We start from the raw sequence: 21,737 nt of genomic DNA, 5'->3' as shown, positions 1-21,737 counted from the left end.
ATTGGAATAAACTTGAGAGTATCTGATACACCCTCAGACAGAAAAAAGGATCAAAATTATAGCAATGCAACTGAGATAGAACTATTATTATTCTCTTATGAACTAACAAATATAATAACAAGGTTGAAAAGTCCAGCCATACTTATGTTTCAGCTGCAACAAACCACTATATAGATAATAATTTTTGTCTTAATTAATCTGTACTTTTGTTTAATCAAAAAAAAAAAAAGAGACATTAAGCCCCACATATTTTTCCAGAACCCAAGCCAACATCCTTAAAATGCTGGTTTTGACCAACCATCTCTCCCAAAGCCAAAGATATTCAGTTAAGCAGCAAATTCCCCAAATAGTTGTGGTTTAATTCTGTTTTGACTAATGGTTGCAGCTCTAATCTCCATGCACTTTTGAAATTAAAAAGAAAAGCATGCAAATATTAAGGGACGAACAGATGACAATGGAATAGACCTGAAATCCTGATCTCCATCTCCATTGTGTGTAATTAAGTTGTTGTCCGGCTGCAGTGAAGCTTGTGAATGCTCTGTTGTGTAATACGTTGGCACTGTGGGCCACTGTACATCTGCTTCTATTCAGTTTTCCTTGTGTGTGTGTTTGTGTGTGTTTTTGGCCGAAATGAAAGGCCTTGCAGTGGCTGCACTCTTTGATGTAGCCATAGAAATCAAATCCATCATCGCTGGTTGTTGTTTCTCTTAAAAGCTGAGATGCCACAAACCCTACAAGCTTTACTTTGTTTCCAGCTGCTGCGATGTCACCACGTTGTTACTCTTGGCTGTAGCCTATTGGAAGAACTACTAATTATGCAATCCACTATACAGCTGAACATGAGGCATGACAGCAGATTCAGAGATCTTTTGAGAGGTTTCTGCAGCACATCGTGTATGTGGAAGCTCGTGCATTACAAGTCCTGATAATGTTGTGTTGTAAATGATGGTGCTTTTAACAGGTCACTGCAATATGCGCGTGTCAGCCACCTCTCTGCAAGTCCAGTTACAAAATTTTAAGATGGTGACTGCAAAAACACTCAGCTCGAAGCTTCTGTGACTTCACTAACCGATGGGTGATGTCAGTCTGGCTACCTCCACCCCTTATATAGAGTCCATGGCCAAGACCAATTAAAGGCCAGCAACTCCTAAATCAACGTTCCAAGTCAAGACCACCTAGTACAAACTCTTGGCGGAGACAGGTGGGTTTTCCAAGTATCTATTATAGATTGGTTAAAAAGATTTTCCCCTCCTTCCGTTTTTCTGCCAGAAATAATCACTCTTCCTCTTCACAGTCTGCAACTTTGTGATAAAACACTGTCTTCCTTTTCTATCGTGGCAGGCAGATTCAGTGCTGTCTGCCTCTGCTTCGGTGCTGTTGGATGAACTCATTAGTTCTGTAGACCTGTCGCTCAGCTCCACTTCTGCTTTTAATTAGGCCTATGCACAGAGGACTCTCGTCTCTGTTCATGTATCGGTGCGTCTGTATGTTTCTACACTAACGTGTGTGAAGGAAATTCCCCGGAGATGCCGACCAACATCCCCGTGAGTCTGGCTCATCTGCCTCTCTTCATACCTCGCTGCCTGCAAGGAAAGAGGATGCACGGGAAAAAAAATAACATGTAGAAGAGAAAGAGAGTCTGACTCGACACATATTTGGTTGTGGCAATAGTTGTGGTACAAAGCTACCAGTAAAACTACTCTTCTTTACCACACACACACAAAAGTAATCATCTCATGGTATGGCTGAAATAATAGCTTACAGAGCAGCAAGTCACTCAGTCAGACCCCAGCCTCTGGATTTTCCCCCCAAACTGCCCAGAAATTCCCCTGTGTTTTGGCCAGCAAACCTCTCCACACTCGCTTTTGTCTCACTCACTCTTACTCTCTAAACTCCGCTGCTAAGTTCCCTTTCTGTCTGTCCCTTTTTTCTCAGTCTTTCTCAATCTTATTCTCCTTTCCACACATCTTTCACAGTCCCACCTCTAGTTTTTCCATTCTTAATCTCACTCTTTCACCCTCTCTCTCTCAATTTCTTCCCTCGAGTGTTTCTGCCAGAAACATAATGAGAACAATGTGTCAGAAAGCAGATCCAACAAAGAGTGTGCGCACACGCGTGTTTCTGTGTACGATGTTCTCGTGCAGCCTCGTCTCCAGAACACGCAGCTGCAGTTACACTAACATGTACGAATAATTCTATCGTGGGCCTTTTCTTTTAACTAGTTGCTGATGGTTATGCACAAAGGGTTAAAAGAACAAGTCAATACCAACAAGATCGTAGCTAAATCTACGGTCAAGTCCAGAGTCAAAAAACAAGTCAAGAGCAAGTATTCTTTCAAAACATCAAAAACTCAACAGTATGAAGTCAAGTCATATATTAAGAGTACAATCCAAGTTTAAAATCAAGCTAAGAACCAGTAAGCTCCAAGTCAACTCCCAATGCAAAAGCGCCAAAACTTCAGCTAATACAAAAGAGTGCCACGTCAAGTAACAGTTAAAACCAACAGTTCAAAGAGCCATTCAAACCTACGATCAAACCAAGTTAAATAAAGTGAAGTCAAGACCAACAGGTCACCAGCTTAGTCCTTGGGGCACTATAAAGCCCAAATCACGTCGCGAATTTAGTCTAAAAAGTCCAAGTCAGGCTCAAAATACCCAAAGTCAGGACGGACAAATCGTCCCAAGTAAAATATAAAAAAAACAGAGTCATGATGAGTTAGTTCCAAAATGTAATATCAATGAAGTCCCAAAAGTGCTGATGTCCTACTCACATTCTTGCCAATGAATGAGTCAAACTCACAATAAATGTTATAGTAAAAAAATATTTTTATATCATAAATCATTTGAATTAGTGTTTATTTTAAACATTTGAGTTTTTGATTTCAATTTGCCATTTCCACAGTGATGACAGGTACTGCTTTAACATTTAAGGTTGCCTTTAGCTATTGGAGGCAATGCTGTCAGTACACAGCAATCATTTATGCTAATGCTGGATTTACAGCATTTTTCTTTTAAAGCAGTGTTATCCATCACGTGATTCGCAGGATATTTAACACACTGGATTAGCCCAAAATACATTCCATTAAGGCATTTTATCTATAAATGGTTTTCCAATTTATTTAGCATACCCAAAGGTCAGTGCATTCTGTGTATGGCATGAAAGTGTATTTTTATCTGTGTCAACTTTCTACCAAGGATAAAGCAGATTATGGACAAAAATAATCACATTCACCATTGTTTGCGACTACTAAAGATTACAAATGTCTACCTGTCATTGCTGCAGCGGGGCACAGACTGATGCTGGTTTAGCTGTAGTAGGTTCTTACAGAGGACAAACTGGATGCTTTCTGGTGTAGTGGAGCATTAGGCTATGCAAGTCAGTCACACATGAGAAAAAAAAAAGTCTAACCTTTCTAAAAATTGAACACCTGTCAAAGCAGATGTAATTGCATGAAAACCACAATGGCAGGGCAATGAGACCAGACATAACAGAGCTTATGGTTAGAAGCTCAGCATTCAGTATTCAGACCAAATGCTGCTCTCTTATGTCCTAATGCCACAGTCACGATGCGGCATGACCAAAGTTACTGTGACCGTGTGTCACTTGGGATCCTATTGCTGCTCAAATGACTGCTCTGAAGACGGAGACAGGTCTGTGATCACTCGCAACCACATTATCTTCTAAGGGGGTTTGCAATAAAGAGACGTTAAGACTGAGTCAGTCTGCTACCAGTTTACAATTGAATGGGACCAAGTTGGGACTTACATGTATGTATGTCAAAAAACACAAATCAGTAGCTGCAATCAAAAGTGGTTACCAAGAGGTTCAGGTTGTTGCACAGCCAAGAGAATAGACTTTAAAGAGAATTATTACAAAACAAATACACAAAACAACAACAAAGAAACAAAGACTGAACAACTACAAACTCTGATCAATTGCAAAAAGAAACAAATCCCTACAAAGTGACTCTAAACAACTATAAAGAGATTCAAAGAGCTGCAAATAAACTCTGAACACCTGCAAAGACTCAAAATAATGCAATCCAAATGCACCCAAAACACTCGGTGAGACTCAAAAGGATGCTAAACAGAACATCTAGAAACAGGCACACAAATTAAACACAAATAAATGCAAAATGACTACAAAGAGATAGAAACCATGTCTGCACTATGCGTAGTAATTTAGTGTCACTCTGGGGGTCTTGGAAGGGTGAGGGGCCTCAAACATGTCTTACAATGTCGCTCTGTCAGTGCTAATACAAACATGTCTTCCTAATTTCATTTTAAGGTCATTTATAATTCCCTTGGCAGCTGGAAACCAGAGACTTATCCTCAGATTGGTATCAAAGGCAACAGAGTTCAGAGCCGACAAAGTGGCGGTGGCCTATTTCAGGCAGTGCAGACTCATGCTCCGTGGCAGATCGCACCCCGTGAGGACAGTAAACGCATCGTCGGCTGAAAAGAAAAGAACCGTTCCTCATCAAGGCTGTCCCCGTTTTATCAATGCCCTTTGTGTCTGTTTTTTTTTTTTTTTTTTAATTCCATTCAATTACTCACAAAAGGCTCATCTCGTGTCTCCTTCCACCAAGCAGGAGGCTAACCCAATAAGATAGAAAGGGCTGCTGCAGCAAGCTTCAACTAATCATTTGGACATACGGGATGTTGTGTCTTCCAGTCAGCTGCTGAGGGGAGGGGGATTAATCAGCAGCGTGTCATATCTGGATTATGTATGTCATGCGTTAAAAGGTCAGGCAACTTCAGTGTGCTTATCGAGACCTCCCTACCTGTGGCCTTGGAGGGTGAATTCAACCTCGTGCAAATGGCCTCAACTCGTACTCACATACAGCCTGTGTTACTACAGTGCAAGAAAAAGCAGGATGCTTAGGATTTATTGTAAATTCTTCCATAAATTCTACTTTACAAAGCTTTAATATTTTCAGTGACAGTGGAGACCAATTCGCTGCGATCCACTTAGACCTCAATAATGCAAGCAAAGTAGAATTTCCAAAAACTCAGAAACGAACAAATAGTCTAGAGCTTTATTAGGAACACTTGTTCAACAGATCAACAGCACAAATATCTAGTCAGCCAATTGCATGGCACCGACTCAATGCATTTGGGCATGCAGACATGGCCAAGACAACCTTCTGAAGTTCAAACTGAGCATCAGAATGGGGAAGAAGAATTGCTTTAAATGACGTTGAATGTGGTATGGTTGTTGGTGTCAGACAGGCCGATCTGAGAGTTTTAGAAACTGCTGATCTCCTGAGCTTTCCCACCACAAGCATCTCTGAGGTTTACAGAGAATGGTCAAAAAAAGAGAAAAATATCCAGTGAGTGCCAGTTCTCTGGGTGAAAATATCTTTTTGATGTCAGGCATTAGAGGAGAATGGGAAGATAGTAACTGAGATAACCACATTACAACCAAGGTATGCAGAAGGGCATCTCTGAACCCATATCACATTGAGCCTTGGGCTACAGCAGCATAAGACCATACCAGGCATATCTGCTGTCTATGATGTCACAGATCCAAGAGTAGAAAAAGAGTGTCTGAAAAAACTATAAAAAGTGGATGTAGCCACTGTGACACCACCCACAAGTTTGTCAAGTCATGTTTTGAAGCCACAAGCTGAATGTTTTCACTGTTGCCAGCTTGGTGTTTTGAAACCAGGTGTGGCAAGTGAGGGATGGATCTGACTGTGAAGATGCCGCTCATGAGTACACCCTGGATAATCCTCAATTCTGACACTTAGAATGCTAAAAATTTACAAAATTGACTCAAAGGTATATTCAGTATGATCCAAAAAGAGTGTCCGAGTGGTCTGTAAACTTTGTTGGTGGAAAGCGTATACTGAGTTCATGTTAAGGTGTTGTGTGGATGTCCCATCAGCTTCTCCATCATGGATGCTGGGGTTACTAAGTAACCAAACAAGATTTTTCCAAGAAAAACAGCCCAAGAGTCCTGTGATAGTCTGGTTACCTGTCCAGAATGTACTTACATTCTGCCCTATGATGGCTGGGAAAGGCCGCCTAATCTGGATAAGTGGAAAAATGGATGGATGGCATACTTTGTACAGTTAAATACATGCCATGGTTGCTATTGCCACTTCAACTATAAGTTCCTGTGATTGAGAATAGTTCTGTTATAATTACTTTGTGTTTTACATCAGATGTTTTATTTTGTCTAAAAAGTAAGTCTAAAACACAAAACCATTAGAGTTCAAAGAAAAGCATCAAATCCATATGTTTGAAGAACCGGAAGCCATTAAATGTGCTGCATTTTTGTTTAAAAATAGCCCAAATGATCATTTAACTACTCATTGGACATCCTCCCCTGTAGTGCAGGTGATAAAACTTACATAAAGTGTAGTGGAACATGTGGAGCAGCACGAATCATGCAAGCTGGACCCACCAGTGTTGACCTTTGCCCTACATACAAACATGCGAGCGGAGGTCAGGAATGTGGGGCTCCCGAGCTAATTGTCTGAACATTTTGGAGGTTTGTGTAATGTGTACATGGCAGAAAGAGTCTCGAGCCTCATTCTGGCTCACTGCGGCAGCGGCAGAGCCACAAACAACACAGCTCACTGCTGTCAAACCGGCAACAGTGGCAGGCAGCTGACACATTCCTAGAAAAAGACCTCTCAGTCTGGACTGTAGATGCATCCGGCACATCTTCCTGTGTGCACCCGAGGGTGACTGCAAATGCCTTTTATACTCATATCAGATCCAAAAGGCTGGTTTCCACCAGAGGTTTCGAAGTGATAATTATTTCTGTGTTACCAGAAAATCCCGATACCACATTCACAAAGACGCCTAAGCTTTTATTTGGCACAGCGGAGAGCTTAAAAACAGGCCTCATTCTGACTTTAGTGGAAATGTGTCACTCATTGATCAGTTGCTACAATCACTGCTCGTCAGTATTCACCCGGCGTTCATTCCAAACCATTAAACACTGCATTTAGCCATTCCCAACTTGAAGTTTCCGTATCCCAAGGGCTCTGTGGCCAGCAATCCATTCTTTTTCCATTTTTTCTAAAGATTGAACAGTTCAACGTCAGTGCACTTTTAGGCTCTGAATGCATCTCAATGGAGCTCTGTGGAGCCACATAATGAGCCAGTAAACAACACATTCTCAGCCCACACCATAAAACCCCATCTACACAAATTATGTTTTTAAGGTTTTACAAAGTCTAACCAGGAGTCACTGAAGACTATTGCAGCTGGCAAATATGATTGTTGTAGACTTATTTCCTGTCAGTTGGTTTGACTGACTCAGCTCTCATTTACCTACAGTGTGCGTTCAGGCTCTTTTATCTGGAGTTTAGTGGGTGTTCAGGCTTGCTGAAAAGTGTGTAGGTTTTAGGAAAGCGTGTCTGCACACCTAACCTTTAGCAGACCTACCTTTTGTGGAACTGTAGGTGTGATAAGTATTCTTATAAATACAAAAACTTTTCAACCACCTGCTTCCCACATCAGACGGCACCAGTTAGTCTTTAAATAAGTGCGGTTTTCAAACGTAATTAAATTAGAAAATAAAAGAAAATTAAAAGTGCTGCTGCGCGTCGAGCAACCTCGAAGCACCTTGAGGCACTTAGTTTGAAGCGTAAATGAAGTTTAATTTCAGTGGGCGCTTGGACATAAAATCTGCATGTTTTGACGTGCACGCTTCTAGCACCATCTTTGCTGTTCCATATTAAAAGCCGTTTAGATTCCCAATACTGCAAGTACCATGGACTTCTTTGTTAAAATAACTCTGCTTTAGGTTTTCCTCCACAGGTGTTTATTCCTTGTTAGCTTATCAGCACCAGAGGACACTATTTTAGTGGTGTCCATCTACACCAGGATGATTTTTAGATCATCTTTATAACCAACTTGTGATTTTATGTCATGTTTCATGAAAGCACTCAATTACCTATGTTTATGCTTCTATTTCCTGCAGTCTGGTCTTGGGAGCGCATTTCCAAATAGCAGAAATCACACATCATGTGAGTTGTGTGTCACATGACTACCAGAAGAATTTTACATGCAACTCTCGTTTCTCTTGACACCCCGCCGAAGATTCCCTGACCCCTATATTTTTTTTAACGGTAAAGACAATGAGCTCGATCATCTTGGTCAATATTAAGATCAGTGTAATGTAAAATTTTTAAAAGTGATGTGCTTGTTGAAATTGTATTTGTTGCTCCTCGCTTAACTCCTAAACTAAAGTGCTTCCTCTTGTTGCCAAAACTTGTTAGGAAGTCAGTTTGGGTGTGCTGGATTTGCAGTACGAAACAAAATCAGACCCCCGCTGTGAAAAGGAAGCCCGCACAGTGATTGTTTTGTTCTGCTTATGTCATTTTCTTAATATCTGGAAGCCATGATTGTAATTGAATAAACATTTTCTATTAATTGCACAGCCGTAATATACACCTAGCAGCCTGACACCTTTGAAGTCATTGTTCTAGTAGACCGCCAAATGTAAATAAATGTCATTTACTCTTCTTTTAGCTTTGTTTTGGTCTCCACCTACTACTTGCAGAAACATCTGGCTGTGCAGCTTCTATAGCCTTTGGCTGTCTGCCAGAGACTGACGACTGAACACACCAAATGGGCTGTCAATCTAAAACAAGCATTAAAGATTAAAGACACAAAAGCTGCTCAGAGCTGTAGTGTTAGCTGATAATTCTCTCTAATTCTGACACAGCGGTCAGCACGTCACAATACACAGTCATTTGAGTCAAAGCCAGAGCAGTTTGAAACTGGTTCAGACCAATTTTTTTTTAATAAAAACATTTTTTTTGTTCTGGTGCACTATATAAATAAAAATAACAGCCTATTAAATGACATAAAGTATGTAAACTGTGGATAGAATAATGACATGGGAGATTATTTAGCAGAGAACTAATTTTATATAGTATGTTTAGACACTTTGTCATTTGTCACAAACCATATCGTTTGGTGACATTTGTTTAGTTGACTCTATGAAAAACATTTCAAGATAACAGTCTGACACGCATAAAATTGTACTTTTGCACCAACGAGGTGATTCCCAAAGAGCTACAAGCTGAAAACTTGATATAGCTCAACATGGTGTGTAGTCTGTTCTCAAAGATTTTGAAGAAACTGGACAAGTGAAGGACAAAAGAAGAAGTGGTAGTTCTAAAAAACAATTTACACCAGATGTTCTTAAAGAAATAGGGGAAAACTTCCTGCAAACACCTGTCACAGCCCCTGAACGATGCATCACACCCTTCAGCTGAAAAGAAAAAAGCATTGTCAAATTTTGAAGAATCATTCAATATGACCTGGAAGGCATTTGATTGGTAACGGCTTCATTTTTCAGCATGGCAACCAATGTGGTATCATCTTAACAGAGAACGGAAGAATTAAAAGGAAGCAAACATCCAAAGAAGAGCTTTGAATGTCCTTCGAGATGCCTGGAGAACTATTCCTGAAGACTACTTAAAGGAATTACAAGAAAGCTTGGCTGAGAGTTCAGGCTGTGCTGAAAAATAAAGGTGGTCACACAAAATAGTGACTTTCGAGCTTGTTAGAATTGTATAACACAGCCTTATAGACTGTGTTACTGTGCATGTTTGCATCTATTTCCTATTTTCCCATCAAAACACAAAGAACTAAAGGGTGGCTCAAGACTTTTGCAAAGTACAGTACATGCAAATATTTACATTTCTAAGACAAACCAAAAATCCACGCACGTTTTATGTTTTAATTCAAACTTCTACAAATATATATTTATTTTTAATATATGTATACATAGCTTATTTTTTTTCTACCCTTTAATTTATTTTGCCATCATTTTATTCATCACATTACTTACTTTTTTTCCAAATCTATCAAAATTGATCTATACATTATAGCTTCATATTTATTTTAGGTGCACGAAATGTTATTTCTAGCGCTTACCTTTTCTTTTCTAACTGACACGTGTGTCTCGGTGGGCACAGATAACATGTTCGTACAGGTGCAGATGGTGTTTTAGTCATTTTCTTTTTCAAGGCATGAGAAAGAAAATGACTTATTCCTGTTTTCCACATTTTAAATGTGGAAAAAGGGAATTAGACTGAAAAATTCCTCAGAGTGTTCCAATTTGAGGACATGTGTGCACTTTGTGAGACTTTACATTTATGCATTTTTTCATTTATATGAGATAGAATGTTGATTTATTTTTTATTTTATTTTTATATCGCTAAATCGCAACAGCAGTCGACTTAAGCCAGTTTACATTGTAAGGCAGATACATTACAATAATAATATAGATCAAGTCTGTTTATCACTTTCTGCTGGCCAGCACCTTCAACCACAGACAAATCTCTGCTCGTGTTTACTGTGATTTCTCATCCTTTAGTAATCCACAACTGTTCAGACACAGAGTACAATGTATCCAACTCTGACTGTGACCACAGCTGTGGTTACATTCCTGTTTACACTAATCAAAGACTCTCTGTTCTGTTGATATTACTTAAGCCCTGCTCCTCCACAGCCTCCTCCTCCTCCACGCCTCCTAGTCATAGATCAACTGGGATTGTGTGTGTTTATGTCTATATTATAATGTGTTATGCAAACAATTATGTGTGGTGAAAGTTACAAACCCACAGGACGTGTGTGGAGCAATCCAAAAAGAGTTTATGGCACTCTGCACCACACAGTGCCATGAGGGAGCGATGTGGTGTGCAGATTAAATTAAAAGTATTACTCCAGAAGTGCTTTTTAAAAACTCAGTCCTGCTGCGTAACTGGCGACTTGTGTAGTTTTCTTTTTACTTGCGTGCTCCAACATGTGACGTGTTTCCACAAATAGTTTGAAGCTATTAATCCAAGTATGGAAAATGCGCTCACCTTTCGAACACGTGCTGGAATACGAAGTCCCGGATCTGAACTGAAACCTGTGAAAGTTCCTGGAGATGTGACAGAGGTGTGCAGCCTGACCACAGGACTCTAATCTCGGCCCTTTCAAATCCCCGCTCTCGCGTGGGCCAACTTACCCTCCAGCGTGACTTCTTTGCCTGCCTTCTTGAGCGCCTGGACCGCCTGGTCGTGCGTTGCCTCCCGGAGGTCGTTGCCGTTCACGGACAGGATCGCGTCGCCCACCCGGAGAGCCCGGCTCTGGTCTGCGGCGAGCCCCGGGAAGATCTTTGAGATGAGGATGGGCATCCTGTTCTCGCGCCCCCCCTTAATGCTGATCCCCAGTCCGCCAGACTCCTGTTTGACAACCCGGACTTTGCGCACAGCTTCCGAAGACCCGTCCAGGCTGACGTGGAAGTCGCCTGGTCTCGACCCGAAGCTGGACCCGGGGCTGCCGTAGCTGGACCCGGGGCTCCCGAAGTCTGAGTTAGTGCCGTTATTCGGGTACTTTCCAGGGCTGTTCATGCTGTAACCGCCGTCGTACTGACCCCGACTGACCCCCCCGCGCCCCGGGCTGCCGCTGCGCCCCCGACCCCCATGGCTCTGGTTCTGGAGTTGGTCCTGACCCGAGGAATGACCGCGGCCGGGGTTCCCGGGACTCGTTCCCGGGTCGTTTCCGTTTGACATGCCATTTCGCAGGCCCGCCGAAGAGTTGCTGTAGTCCCATTGATTGGCCCCGGGGCCGGTTGTCTCCGCGTCGGCCGTCAAAGTGAGCGTTTCTCGGGTGAGCTCGGCGGTCACTCGGATCCAGCGGTCGCGGAGCAGAAGGTCCAACTGTCCGTTTTTGTCTGCTCGGGTCCAAACTGCCATTCCGGGACGGTTAGCCTGCTCCGAGGCGGGCCGCTTTCACACTAAACTCATCATCAACTTTTTCCTCGTTTTCAGAGTGCGCACAAGCAGCGACTAGGCTCCACGGGCCCGCATTGACACACCCACTCCCGCCGTGACTGCAGGCAGAGGTGGGGGGAGACAGAAGGACTCCCAGAACACAGGGAGAGAAGAGGAAAAGCACAACTGGCTGTGATGTGCCAGCTTGTTGTTGAGTTCAGGCTCTGAGGATGTCCAACTTCCACTGGAAGTTAGAGCGACTGAAACGAGAAAGCTTCCTGTCAACCCTTTCAAAATAAAAACAAAGCAGCCAGAGGAGACGGCTCCTGCCAGTGCAGGAAACCAAGAAAGAGAAGACGAGGCTCAAAATATGGACTAAAAACACTGACATAAAAGAAAAAGGGCAGAAGTCCACAAGAAAAGCAAGAAATTAAGATTAAAATTCATCATATTTCTTCAAAGAAAATATATAAAACATAAAAATAAATCACACAATTAAGACCCCAAGAGAAAACATAACAAATTGAAGTCAAAACGTTTTACGTATTAGGTTCAAATTTAGAAGAAAGTACACCCAATGACAATTTTAAGGTTTTGCATATCAGCAAATGTTAAATAATAATAATAATAATAATGATCATCCTCACCAGGTCTTACAACTGCAGGAGAACATCAACACATGACTTACTACACAATGTCATTATTTATTTACCCCAGAAACAATGTCAGAAGCAGCTTGTAAAAACCCGAGTCCGCCCCATCGTTCACAGTTCATAGATTCACCTTTAGCATTAATAACTTGAAGAAATAACTTTGCGTATAACTTTCAGTCTGTCACGTGGTTGTGGGAGATTTCAGCCCACTCTTCTTTACAGTGTTGCTTCATTTCATTGAGGTTTGTGGGCATTTATTTATGCACACCTCTCATCACGTCCCACCATAGTATTTGAGGTTGAGGTCAGGACCAGGCCATTGAAACGCCTTGATTCCCCCCCCCCCCCCTCTACCTGAGATCAAACCAGGTATCTTTCACTTGTTAGGTGAATTTGTAAACCACTACATGAGAGAGCCATTAAAAAAGGATTATTTGATATTTTAAAAAATCTGGATTTTCAAGTGAATTTTAAACAATTTTAAAACAACCCAGGGTGTTTAATGCCAAAACTTTGAGATTTTAAGTCACATTTTGACTGAGGATGTCAATATGTTGTATTTTAACTGTGGTTTTAATGTATAAAGTTACATTTTTATTTTATTTTGAATGAACTAATATTAGCAATAACAATATTCATGGCAATAATTAAATAATAAATAACCAAGAATGAAAAAACTTTTACTTTTTAGAATCCAAATTTAGTTACCAATCATCTGCAGTCTAATTTCTGACTTACTAGGTCAAAATTACAGCTTAAGATTTTGTGAGAGAAACATCTGACAAAAAATTCAAAATTTTACTATAAGCACAGAATATAAGATAGTTAATATTTTCACTTTGAAAAGTCCAAAGTCAGTTTTCAGTTATCTTTGGGAGCATTTGGAGCGACTATGAAAGATAAAATTATTTTTAATTAATTGCATGAATTATATAAATATAAAAAAAAAAACACTGTAAGCCACTGAAGACAAAACTTGTAAAACAGCTTAAACATGTCGTGATAAGAGTGGAATAAAGGTGTCCTGAAACCCAGAGTCTTCATTAGGTGGACCACATACTTGAACGCTTTTATTCTGAAAGTATAATCACCCACCTTCCTCTTTTAGTCCTCATAAAGCAGCTTGGACTCATGCGACTTGTCAGAGTAAACTCAGAGCTGGATGACAGGCACACGCAGCCAATGGACACGTAGACCTGTAGATTATTTATTCATGATGGCAGAGGCGGGGAGTCCATAAAGCCATTATGGATCCACTGAGTAGTGGGGACAAAGCCTTCTTAAGTTCACTCACTGCGGTGACTCTATTAATGGATCCTGCTGCCTAATGTCTACTTTGATATTCCCAGTAATACCTCACAGAGTCAGATAGCCGTAACTACAGAAGGAGCAAAAATATAATTAAGTTATATAAACTCCAACACCAATAAATAACATGCATCAAAACATGATATATGTTTTTATTTATATTTGATTAATAAAATACAGGAATGTCTCTCTGTTCACTATGAATGTGGCATGGGTGTTGATGCCAGGGATTTTTCCACTTCACCGTCTCTGGAGTTTACAGAGAATGGTCTAAAAAAGAGAAAATATCCAGTGAGCAGCAGTTCATGTTGATGCCAGAGGTCAGAGGAGAATGTCCACACAGGAAGGCAACAGTGAGTCAAATAACTACTTGTTACAACCAAGGTCTGCAGAAGAGAATCCCTGAAGACACAACATGTCAAACCTTGAAGGAGATGGCTACAGAAACAGAAGACCACACCAGGTTCCTCTCCTGTCAGCTGAGAACAGGAAACTGAGGCTACGGTTCCCACAGAACCAGAATCGGAATACTTTATTAATCTGTTAATTTTAATTAATTTTTAAAAAGCACTCGGTTTATTATTATTAAAATTAGACTGTGGTAAGATCATCATTTTATCTTGATAGCTGCTTTTGTCATTTACAATCTGCTGTTTTACCCGTAATCTGAATCAAAGTGGCTTCCACATTAGAGCATCATTAGTTTCGATTATAAAGACATTTTTAATGCGCTGTGGAGGAAAAAACTTTTGTTCCTCATGTTCCATATCCACATCGCTTGTGATCACAGTATGATAAGTCATCATTATTATTTTTACTGTTCTCATTATTACCCTCTGGCCTGATGGAGATGAGTGATTTTGTGACAGGACTCTTAATGTTTGTACATTAAAGACATTTTCCTTTTACAGAAGCTAATCCAGTTACTATAATCAGATGTTCCTGATTATTAAGATAATCACAAATTACATGAGGTTTCCCAGCTGTTATGCAGAGGTTGGACTAACTGTAGGTAAATACAAAAAATATTAGTGTTGGTGAGACCTCCAGTGTCATAACATGACTTCTCCACCCTTGTGTCTGTGCTCTTTGTCACCAGCAGAGTCACATCTGTGACTCGATTTACCTTCATCAATTTTGAATGAAAGAAGCTCAGCTGCTACATCAGCCATGTTTCCATAGATCTTTCTGTGTGTAGATAAAACAACAATACGCTCGCTTTCAAAAAAAGGGTTCAACATTATAACCGTCATGAAGGCAGGGTTTATTGTAGGACTGCTGCACCCACTGCCTTCAGGCATGTTATTCTATTCAAGTGAGATCTCCGCAGTTAGCAGGTGGGTTGTTCAGCGGTTTCAGTCTTTATGACACATCACAATACAACACTAAGTAATACTAAAGTTGTTACTTGGGATTTTCGATTTGTTTTATTTTTGTTTTACATAGAAAATGTTTTCTGGTAAGGTTTTTAGAGCTTTGAGTCTCTGCAACTTTCCCGAGACACTCCACCTGTGGACTGAAGGTTTGAAGGTGAAGTCCCAGGTTGTCCGATCCCAAAGCTGGATCCAAACCATGCCAGAACAATCCTCCCACAGCACGGCAGAGTCACCGGATCCGGCCTGTGCTGTCCTCAGGAAGTACACCTCACATGCACTTGCCCGCTTGTTTAGAATATAGCGAAGGATGACTCAGCTGACTCTGTCAGTTTTTCCACATCTGTAAAGAGCAGTGATTGTTCTACAGCATCTGAGGAAGAGCCGCCCATCTGTTTTCCCTTACATGTTCCAAGCTGGAGCGTCAAAGTCGTGAAACAAGCTGTTTCCTCATTTCTGTCCCATAGATCGACACGGCCGTGTCACATTATTCACATTATCCTATTGAAACAGCGTCAAACTGCTTCACCCATCCTCTGTTACCCCAACAGTGATTCTTTTGCCACAATTCCAGCTTTTCCTCGTGACGTCTGATAGAATAATCAGACAAATGCACTGCAGTCTGAAAGAACAGTCGTCCAAGTTGGTGCACTTTAAGGCCAGAATTTACATGTATGCACTGTAAACAGCTGAGCATCATGAGCAGGTGAAAGAAAACTTTGAGAAAAGCTGGAAAACTACCTGCCACAATGGAACCCTTATTTTTTTCTTTCCTTTGTAGCTTGCATTTGTTTGTTGTAGAGTTTAACTTTGGAGCACATCTGCCAGCCAGTCTGCCTGCATCTGCGCTGGTTTCTTCCCACAGTCTCAAAACACTCATGGTGTGGATGTGACTGTGAATGGATTGAAGTGGATCACCGGTTAGATAAACTGATACTTAAGTAGTATCAAAGTAACTCCATTCATGTGGCGTTAACTGCTTTACAGGGACATGTTCAGGTCACATGACAGGACGGTGAAGTTGCTCACACGATTTCTGTGATCTTTATTGCACCTTTATTAATTCCTCAGAGTAGCAATTTTAGTCCACTAAATGGGTTCAAATTAAATTTCTTGATAGCACTACTTGAACATAAAAGGGTTGGTTCACACTGATGATATGTGTTTGGATGCATTTACAAGCTGGTGATGCAGTCCTAAGTACCTGCGCCTCAGCAGAGTGTGTGTATTCTCTCTATTACATAAATGTAGTGTGTATCTTTATCTGTGGTCCCACTCTTTTATTCAGAATCTTCCATTGACTTGTAGTGAAATAATCTCTACCTGCCTGCTTATTCCTTGCACGTACTGCATTAGAACCACAGACGTGGCACTTTACTCCTGAATTATGAAGCAGCGTGTTGTGTTTATTCGTGAAGCTCGGGTCTACTGAACACGTCAAACAGAAAAACTCGGAGACGCAGCGCTGGTCGTGTTTGTTGTTAGATTTTATTGCAGCTGAGGTTTTCTTAGTGTTTACAAAACCAGAGCAGATTGCAAGCGTCCACGGGGAGTGAAGGGGGGCGGGAGTTTCACATGAGCATCGTCACGCTGCGTCAGTTAAGGGTGCAGCCTGCAGCTTCACCCCGTTACATTCACAGTGTCGCCGCCGTCGAAGCCTCATCCAGCTGGAACGGGGACTTTTTGGATGATTATACATAAACGCTGAGGGTCGTGTACAAGCTTTAAATTTACAATTCTGTTTCTCTAAGTTACATTCAAGACAAAAACAAGGCAACCACAGAGCGCTAAAATGAGATGCTGACTCTATGCTGTGCAGCTTTCAACCTCACCTCCACCCTCTCTCTTCTCTCTTACAGCACCCCCCTCCCCCCGGCACTCTCCTGATCTGCCCTCTCCTCAGTATGCAGTTGTGAGCGTCAGGGAGTGTCGTAGTGCTGTTGATAAGGCAGAAACAGAGAGAGCTACTCACTCAAACCTTAAAAGGTCAAGAGCTCTGTGCATGTGTGCATTTGTGATGGGTAAGATAGGGAAGATAATGCAGCTGTATGAAGGGTGAGGCGGTGGTGGGTTGGAGTCTCTAGTTTCTTACTAAAAAGGCTCGAGATACAGCTCGAGAAAATTAGTTTTTTAAGCTTTATATATCATAGCACAACCATTCAACCCAGTAATATTTAAAGAACCTTGAAGCACCTCACTGGGTCGAGTTTTCTCGTTACGATTTATTGGAGCCAATCAGATGGCTCGCTGAGTCGTTACTGCTGTGCATGAACCCACTAGAAGCCTAGTTTGTCTGTGAATGTGTGCACAGTGTCCATAAGTCTGCTCATTGGCTTGCATTGTTGATCGTCTCGGCGTGGTGGAGCTGCTCTTAATGTTGGGAGTGGGGAGGGAGACACTGTGGCTGAGGGAAAGGTGGAGGGTGAGAGTTTGCTTGAGGGAACGCCTCGACTTGGGACTGGCGTTGCAGCTGTGGTCTCTGAGCAGCAGCAGCAGCAGCAGCAGCTTTGGCCTCCCTCTTGGGAGTATTGTTGAGGATGTCCAGGCTCCGGCGACTGGAGGAAATGACATCGGCGACGAATTTGGTGCATTCAGCACAGATGTCCCGCAGCGTGCAGCCGTGAGCGTACAGGTGGGGGAACTCCTCCTCCACTGAGCGGCGGGATAAACTGCGCAGCGACCTGCAGAGGAGGGTGGGACAGTTTTATTAGAGCAGACGTGAGGCACTCAAAGAAAGCCGAATATAAAACTAAGGGAGATTTCCATAATGACTACATGGTTCTTTAACAATAATTTAACTCAGGGGTGTCCAACTCCAGGCCTCAAGGGCCGGTGTCCTGCAGGTTTCAGATATCACCCTGGGTCAACACACCTGAATCAAATAATTAGTTCATTACCAGGCCTCTGGAGAACTTCAAGACATGTTGAGGAAGTAACTTAGCCATTTAAATCAGCTGTGGTGGATCAAGGACACATCTAAAACCTGCAGGACAACGGCCCTCGAGGCCTGGAGTTGGACACCCCTGATTTAACTGCACATCCAATAAGCACTCAGGGCCATCCCTCACACCCCCAAAACCCAAAACAAAAATGTTTTAGTTCACAAGCCATAAAAAACTGAGGTCTGACCCCCCCTCCCTTATGACTTACAAAAATAAAATGTTGTTGCTTTTTTAGATATTTAATAAATCACACATGTTGTGGAAAAGCTACAGTACTACTTTAAGTTTTTCTTCTTCAGAAAAAGCCACTAATTTATTTCTCTTTTTATTTCTCTATTTATTGGCAGCACTTTTAAAACCAAACTGACAACAATGAATGCTCAGCAGAGACACACTGCGTGTCTCAGTAAATCAGCTGAACATCTGGAAAGATGGAGCTACACTAGATCTTTCCAAGCTTATCCAAAGTGGCTGAAATATAAACACAGACATGCAGCAGCGCTGGGGCATCACAGTCACTAACGAGGAGATTAAGGTCAGCTTCTCTGATTGAAAAAAACAAAACAAAAAAACTCGCTGTTACAAAACTCTGTGTGTTACTGTGCACGGAGCCGCACGGTCGGGTCTTGGTGACAGGTGTTAGAGAGCGGATGAGCACAGCACCACGCCAGCGGCCCATTTCTCTCGTCAGCTCGCTGTTTGGCTCTCTCTGTCCACTCTCTCTTCCACTTCTGTCTTCACAGGGCCAAAAGCAGCGAGGATTTTGATGACAGCTGGGTAATTATTACATAATGGCTGCTTAGAGGCCCTGGAAGAGGCGCTGCACTGATTACATAACTAAAGAGAGAGAGAGAGGGAGGGGGAGATAGGTGGAAGTTGGTGATTGGATTGAGTAGGCAATCTGCGATTGGTTGAGGTAAGCACAGAGGCTGGTGCTGCTTAGGCTCGAGAAGGTTAGCAGTCATTGGCTTGAGTTAGAGGCAGACTTAAATAGATTTGACCTGTTTTTCAGTCTCGGTGTCCACTGTCCCGGGATTGAACCTGAGCAGTGAGCGGATGACAACACTGTGGGGAAACTGGTGTGTTGGAGTCCAAATGTTTTTGTTTGGAAACAAAAAGGTGTGCAGCTCAGAAGGTAGTACTTAACCTAGCTTAGCTACGCCAGGTGTTTCATATTTGCTGGTACATATATTTGCTTGCACAAAATTGCCAGAAGTAGCAGATATGATACAAATTAAACATCAGATATGCAAATTAATATTTAATTTATTTTTTAAAAATTTGAATTTTGGGGCAATTATTTCACGGTCCAGGTCTTACAGGGATTAAACCTTTGAACTTCCTTATCAGCTTTGACAAGCTTAAACTAAGGCTGTAAACATGTTAAAGAGGACCTATTCTGCTCCTTTAGTATTCTATGTAGCACTGTATTATTCACATTTAAAAATAAAACAAAACCTGAAACACATTTTTCTCTTCTGCCAGCTCCTCATTTGAATCGGGGCTTCCTTTCCTTTCTTTCCTGAAGCCTGCAGAGGGGCAGCAGGCATTGCCTGGGAGAGTGGGAGCCTTGAAGTTCCAATTCTAAGTTAATGTTATCAGAAAATGGCAACCAGAGTTATTATAGTTTTGAATTTTCTCATTAGTTTTTATTTTTATTTAGAATTTTTTGTTTTAAGTTCAGTTTATCTGCTACAGCAGATTTTCTTGTTTCAGTTAGTTTTAGTCTTTTTAATTATACTTGTATAGAGGGCAAATCAGTGCAGGTATCACAATCAAAACAAAGAGCATATATATAATATATATAATCATATATAGACATCCAGAGTCTATATTAACACATCCATCATCAGACAGATACTAAAACATTTCCTTGGTATATTTTTTTATTTTAGTTTAGTCAGTTTTCAAAGTTAACAAAATAAAACAAACTGGAATGATCTTGTTAAGTCTAGTTTTTATTTTTATTTTAGTTTTTTCACATCCAGTTTTAGTTTTTAGTTTATTTTTTGTTTACTGAAATCATCTTGATGGTACTTTTTGAAATGAAAGATGTGGAAGGCTGTGACAGCTGCAAACATCTGCAGCAGCTGCTGCAAACATCTGCAGCAGCTGCAGCAAACATCTGCAGCAGCTGCAGCAAACATCTGCAGCAGCTGCAGCAAACATCTGCAGCAGCTGCTGCAAACATCTGCAGCAGCAGCAAACATCTGCAGCAGCAGCAAACATCTGCAGCCGCAGACACTCCAACAGGAACTTTACGTTTAACACCTGCTTATTTTGAGCCACACCACTCAAACATATTTTAGTTGCTTTCTAAAACACAAAAGTGTTTGAAGAGAATAAGCCTCTGTGCTAACAAAGGAGAAACAGTGACTTGCTATTTTGAGTTAAGTTCCTGAGAGGTTCCTGTTGTTCTTCTCCTCACATGGTGTGGCTGGCAGCAGGTCTGTCTGAACTGCCATTCCAAAAAAAAAAAAAAATAAATAAATATATATATATATATATATATATATATATATATATATATATATATATATATATAAAACAAAAGAGCAGATCAGGACACTGCCAGTGAAAGGTGCCAGACACCAAAGATGTGAGATCGACATCTAGGGACATTTTAGAGAGTTTGATGTTAGAAAAACGAAGCTTTTAATTAAAAAAGGTCATGTCTGGCAGAGATCGAGGCGCTGTGTGCCCCTGCCAGGGCTCTACTGCTTGGCTATCATAGCCGTTCCCAAATCCCCCTCTCATGTAGATTTTAGGGGATAGTGGTTGCTGCACCCCTTTTTAAGAGCTCTGCAACAGGCACAGCCTCCATAGGAAACTCATCAGCTAGATTTGGAAAGGAAGGTATGTTAGGTATGCTTTTCACATTTCTTTTGATCTTTCTCCTGGTCCTCAGTGCATACTTCAGAAGAAAACTGTCGTTTTATTTTCAGCCAGCTTTATAATCTTCTCTACAATAAACAGACTCAGCTATTGAAGACAAACACAGACTCACTTGTAGACTTGGCTTTTTTGTCCATGGCTCTTTGGAGTGCTGTGAAAGCCCACAGTGTACACAGGAATGTGGGCCATCTTCTTTGAGGGAATCTTCATCTGGAGCACAGAAGAGGCACACCAAGAGGAAAAACAATCAGGCAGAGGAAAGAGAACAGAGAGAGCCTGTGGTGGGAGGCACTGCAGATGACTTTCACATTACAAGTATTTCTAGCCTCTACGATAATAGAGATTCAAAACACACAAACATCAAGGCCACGAGCCATACAGTCACAGAGCAACAATAAGCAAATGCACATATTTCAATAAAAACTAACCACAACCGTAAAAAAAACCCCAACACACACAAATAAGCCACAGCACACAAATCACACAAAATCCAAACCTACAGAGCACAGAACCACACATCCAACACGGCCCGGGACTGAGGCAACAAATCAAAACCAGCAAAAGAACAAAAAAAGAAGTGACGTCAATAGAAATGACAACCAGGCTCAAATAATGCGTTAATAAGCACTAAAATATGTCATTTAACCCCTTTCTTCAGCAGCTCCAGCAGCCTCTTTCTTTCTCTTTTTACATTTAAAAGCTCCACATAGCTTTACTTAACAGGTCAACCTGAAGCATAAATGACTTCATATGTTTATTCTCATTAAAATACACTTGTATTTAAAGCTTTAAATACAAGTTCTTTGTTGTAACAATGCTTCTTGGCAATAAA

General features: G+C 41.3%; 2 protein-coding genes across 4 annotated transcripts in view; both read right to left on the bottom strand.

Moving 5' to 3' along the window:
- Window positions 1-12,178, bottom strand: part of sntb2 (syntrophin, beta 2) — a 31,171-nt gene extending 18,993 nt beyond the window's left edge. The window contains exon 1 of the mRNA XM_063477645.1: window positions 10,987-12,178. Within this exon, the coding sequence (XP_063333715.1) occupies window positions 10,987-11,716 (730 nt within the window). The 5' untranslated portion in view covers window positions 11,717-12,178. The remainder of the gene's footprint in view (window positions 1-10,986) is intronic.
- Window positions 12,179-16,542: 4,364 nt separating this feature from the next.
- spire2 (spire-type actin nucleation factor 2) overlaps window positions 16,543-21,737 on the bottom strand; it is a 48,923-nt gene continuing 43,728 nt past the window's right edge. The window contains exons 14-16 of one of the 3 annotated variants that reach the window (XR_010094290.1): window positions 21,018-21,115; window positions 18,611-18,847; window positions 17,638-17,749 (exon numbers count right to left, since the gene is read on the bottom strand). Coding sequence is in view for 1 of the 3 variants with exons in the window: in XM_063477644.1 (XP_063333714.1) it covers window positions 17,440-17,749; window positions 21,018-21,115 (408 nt within the window). In the remaining 2 variants the exon portion in view is untranslated. Of the gene's footprint in view, window positions 17,750-18,610; window positions 18,848-21,017; window positions 21,116-21,737 lie in introns of all 3 variants that reach the window. The other 2 variants (XR_010094291.1, XM_063477644.1) reach the window with 2 other exon arrangements.

This window comes from Pelmatolapia mariae, linkage group LG7, assembly GCF_036321145.2.
Source record: "Pelmatolapia mariae isolate MD_Pm_ZW linkage group LG7, Pm_UMD_F_2, whole genome shotgun sequence".
Classification (NCBI taxonomy): Eukaryota; Metazoa; Chordata; class Actinopteri; order Cichliformes; family Cichlidae; genus Pelmatolapia; species Pelmatolapia mariae.
Note: the sequence above shows the minus strand (reverse complement) of the source record. Positions and strands in the feature narration are given on the sequence as shown.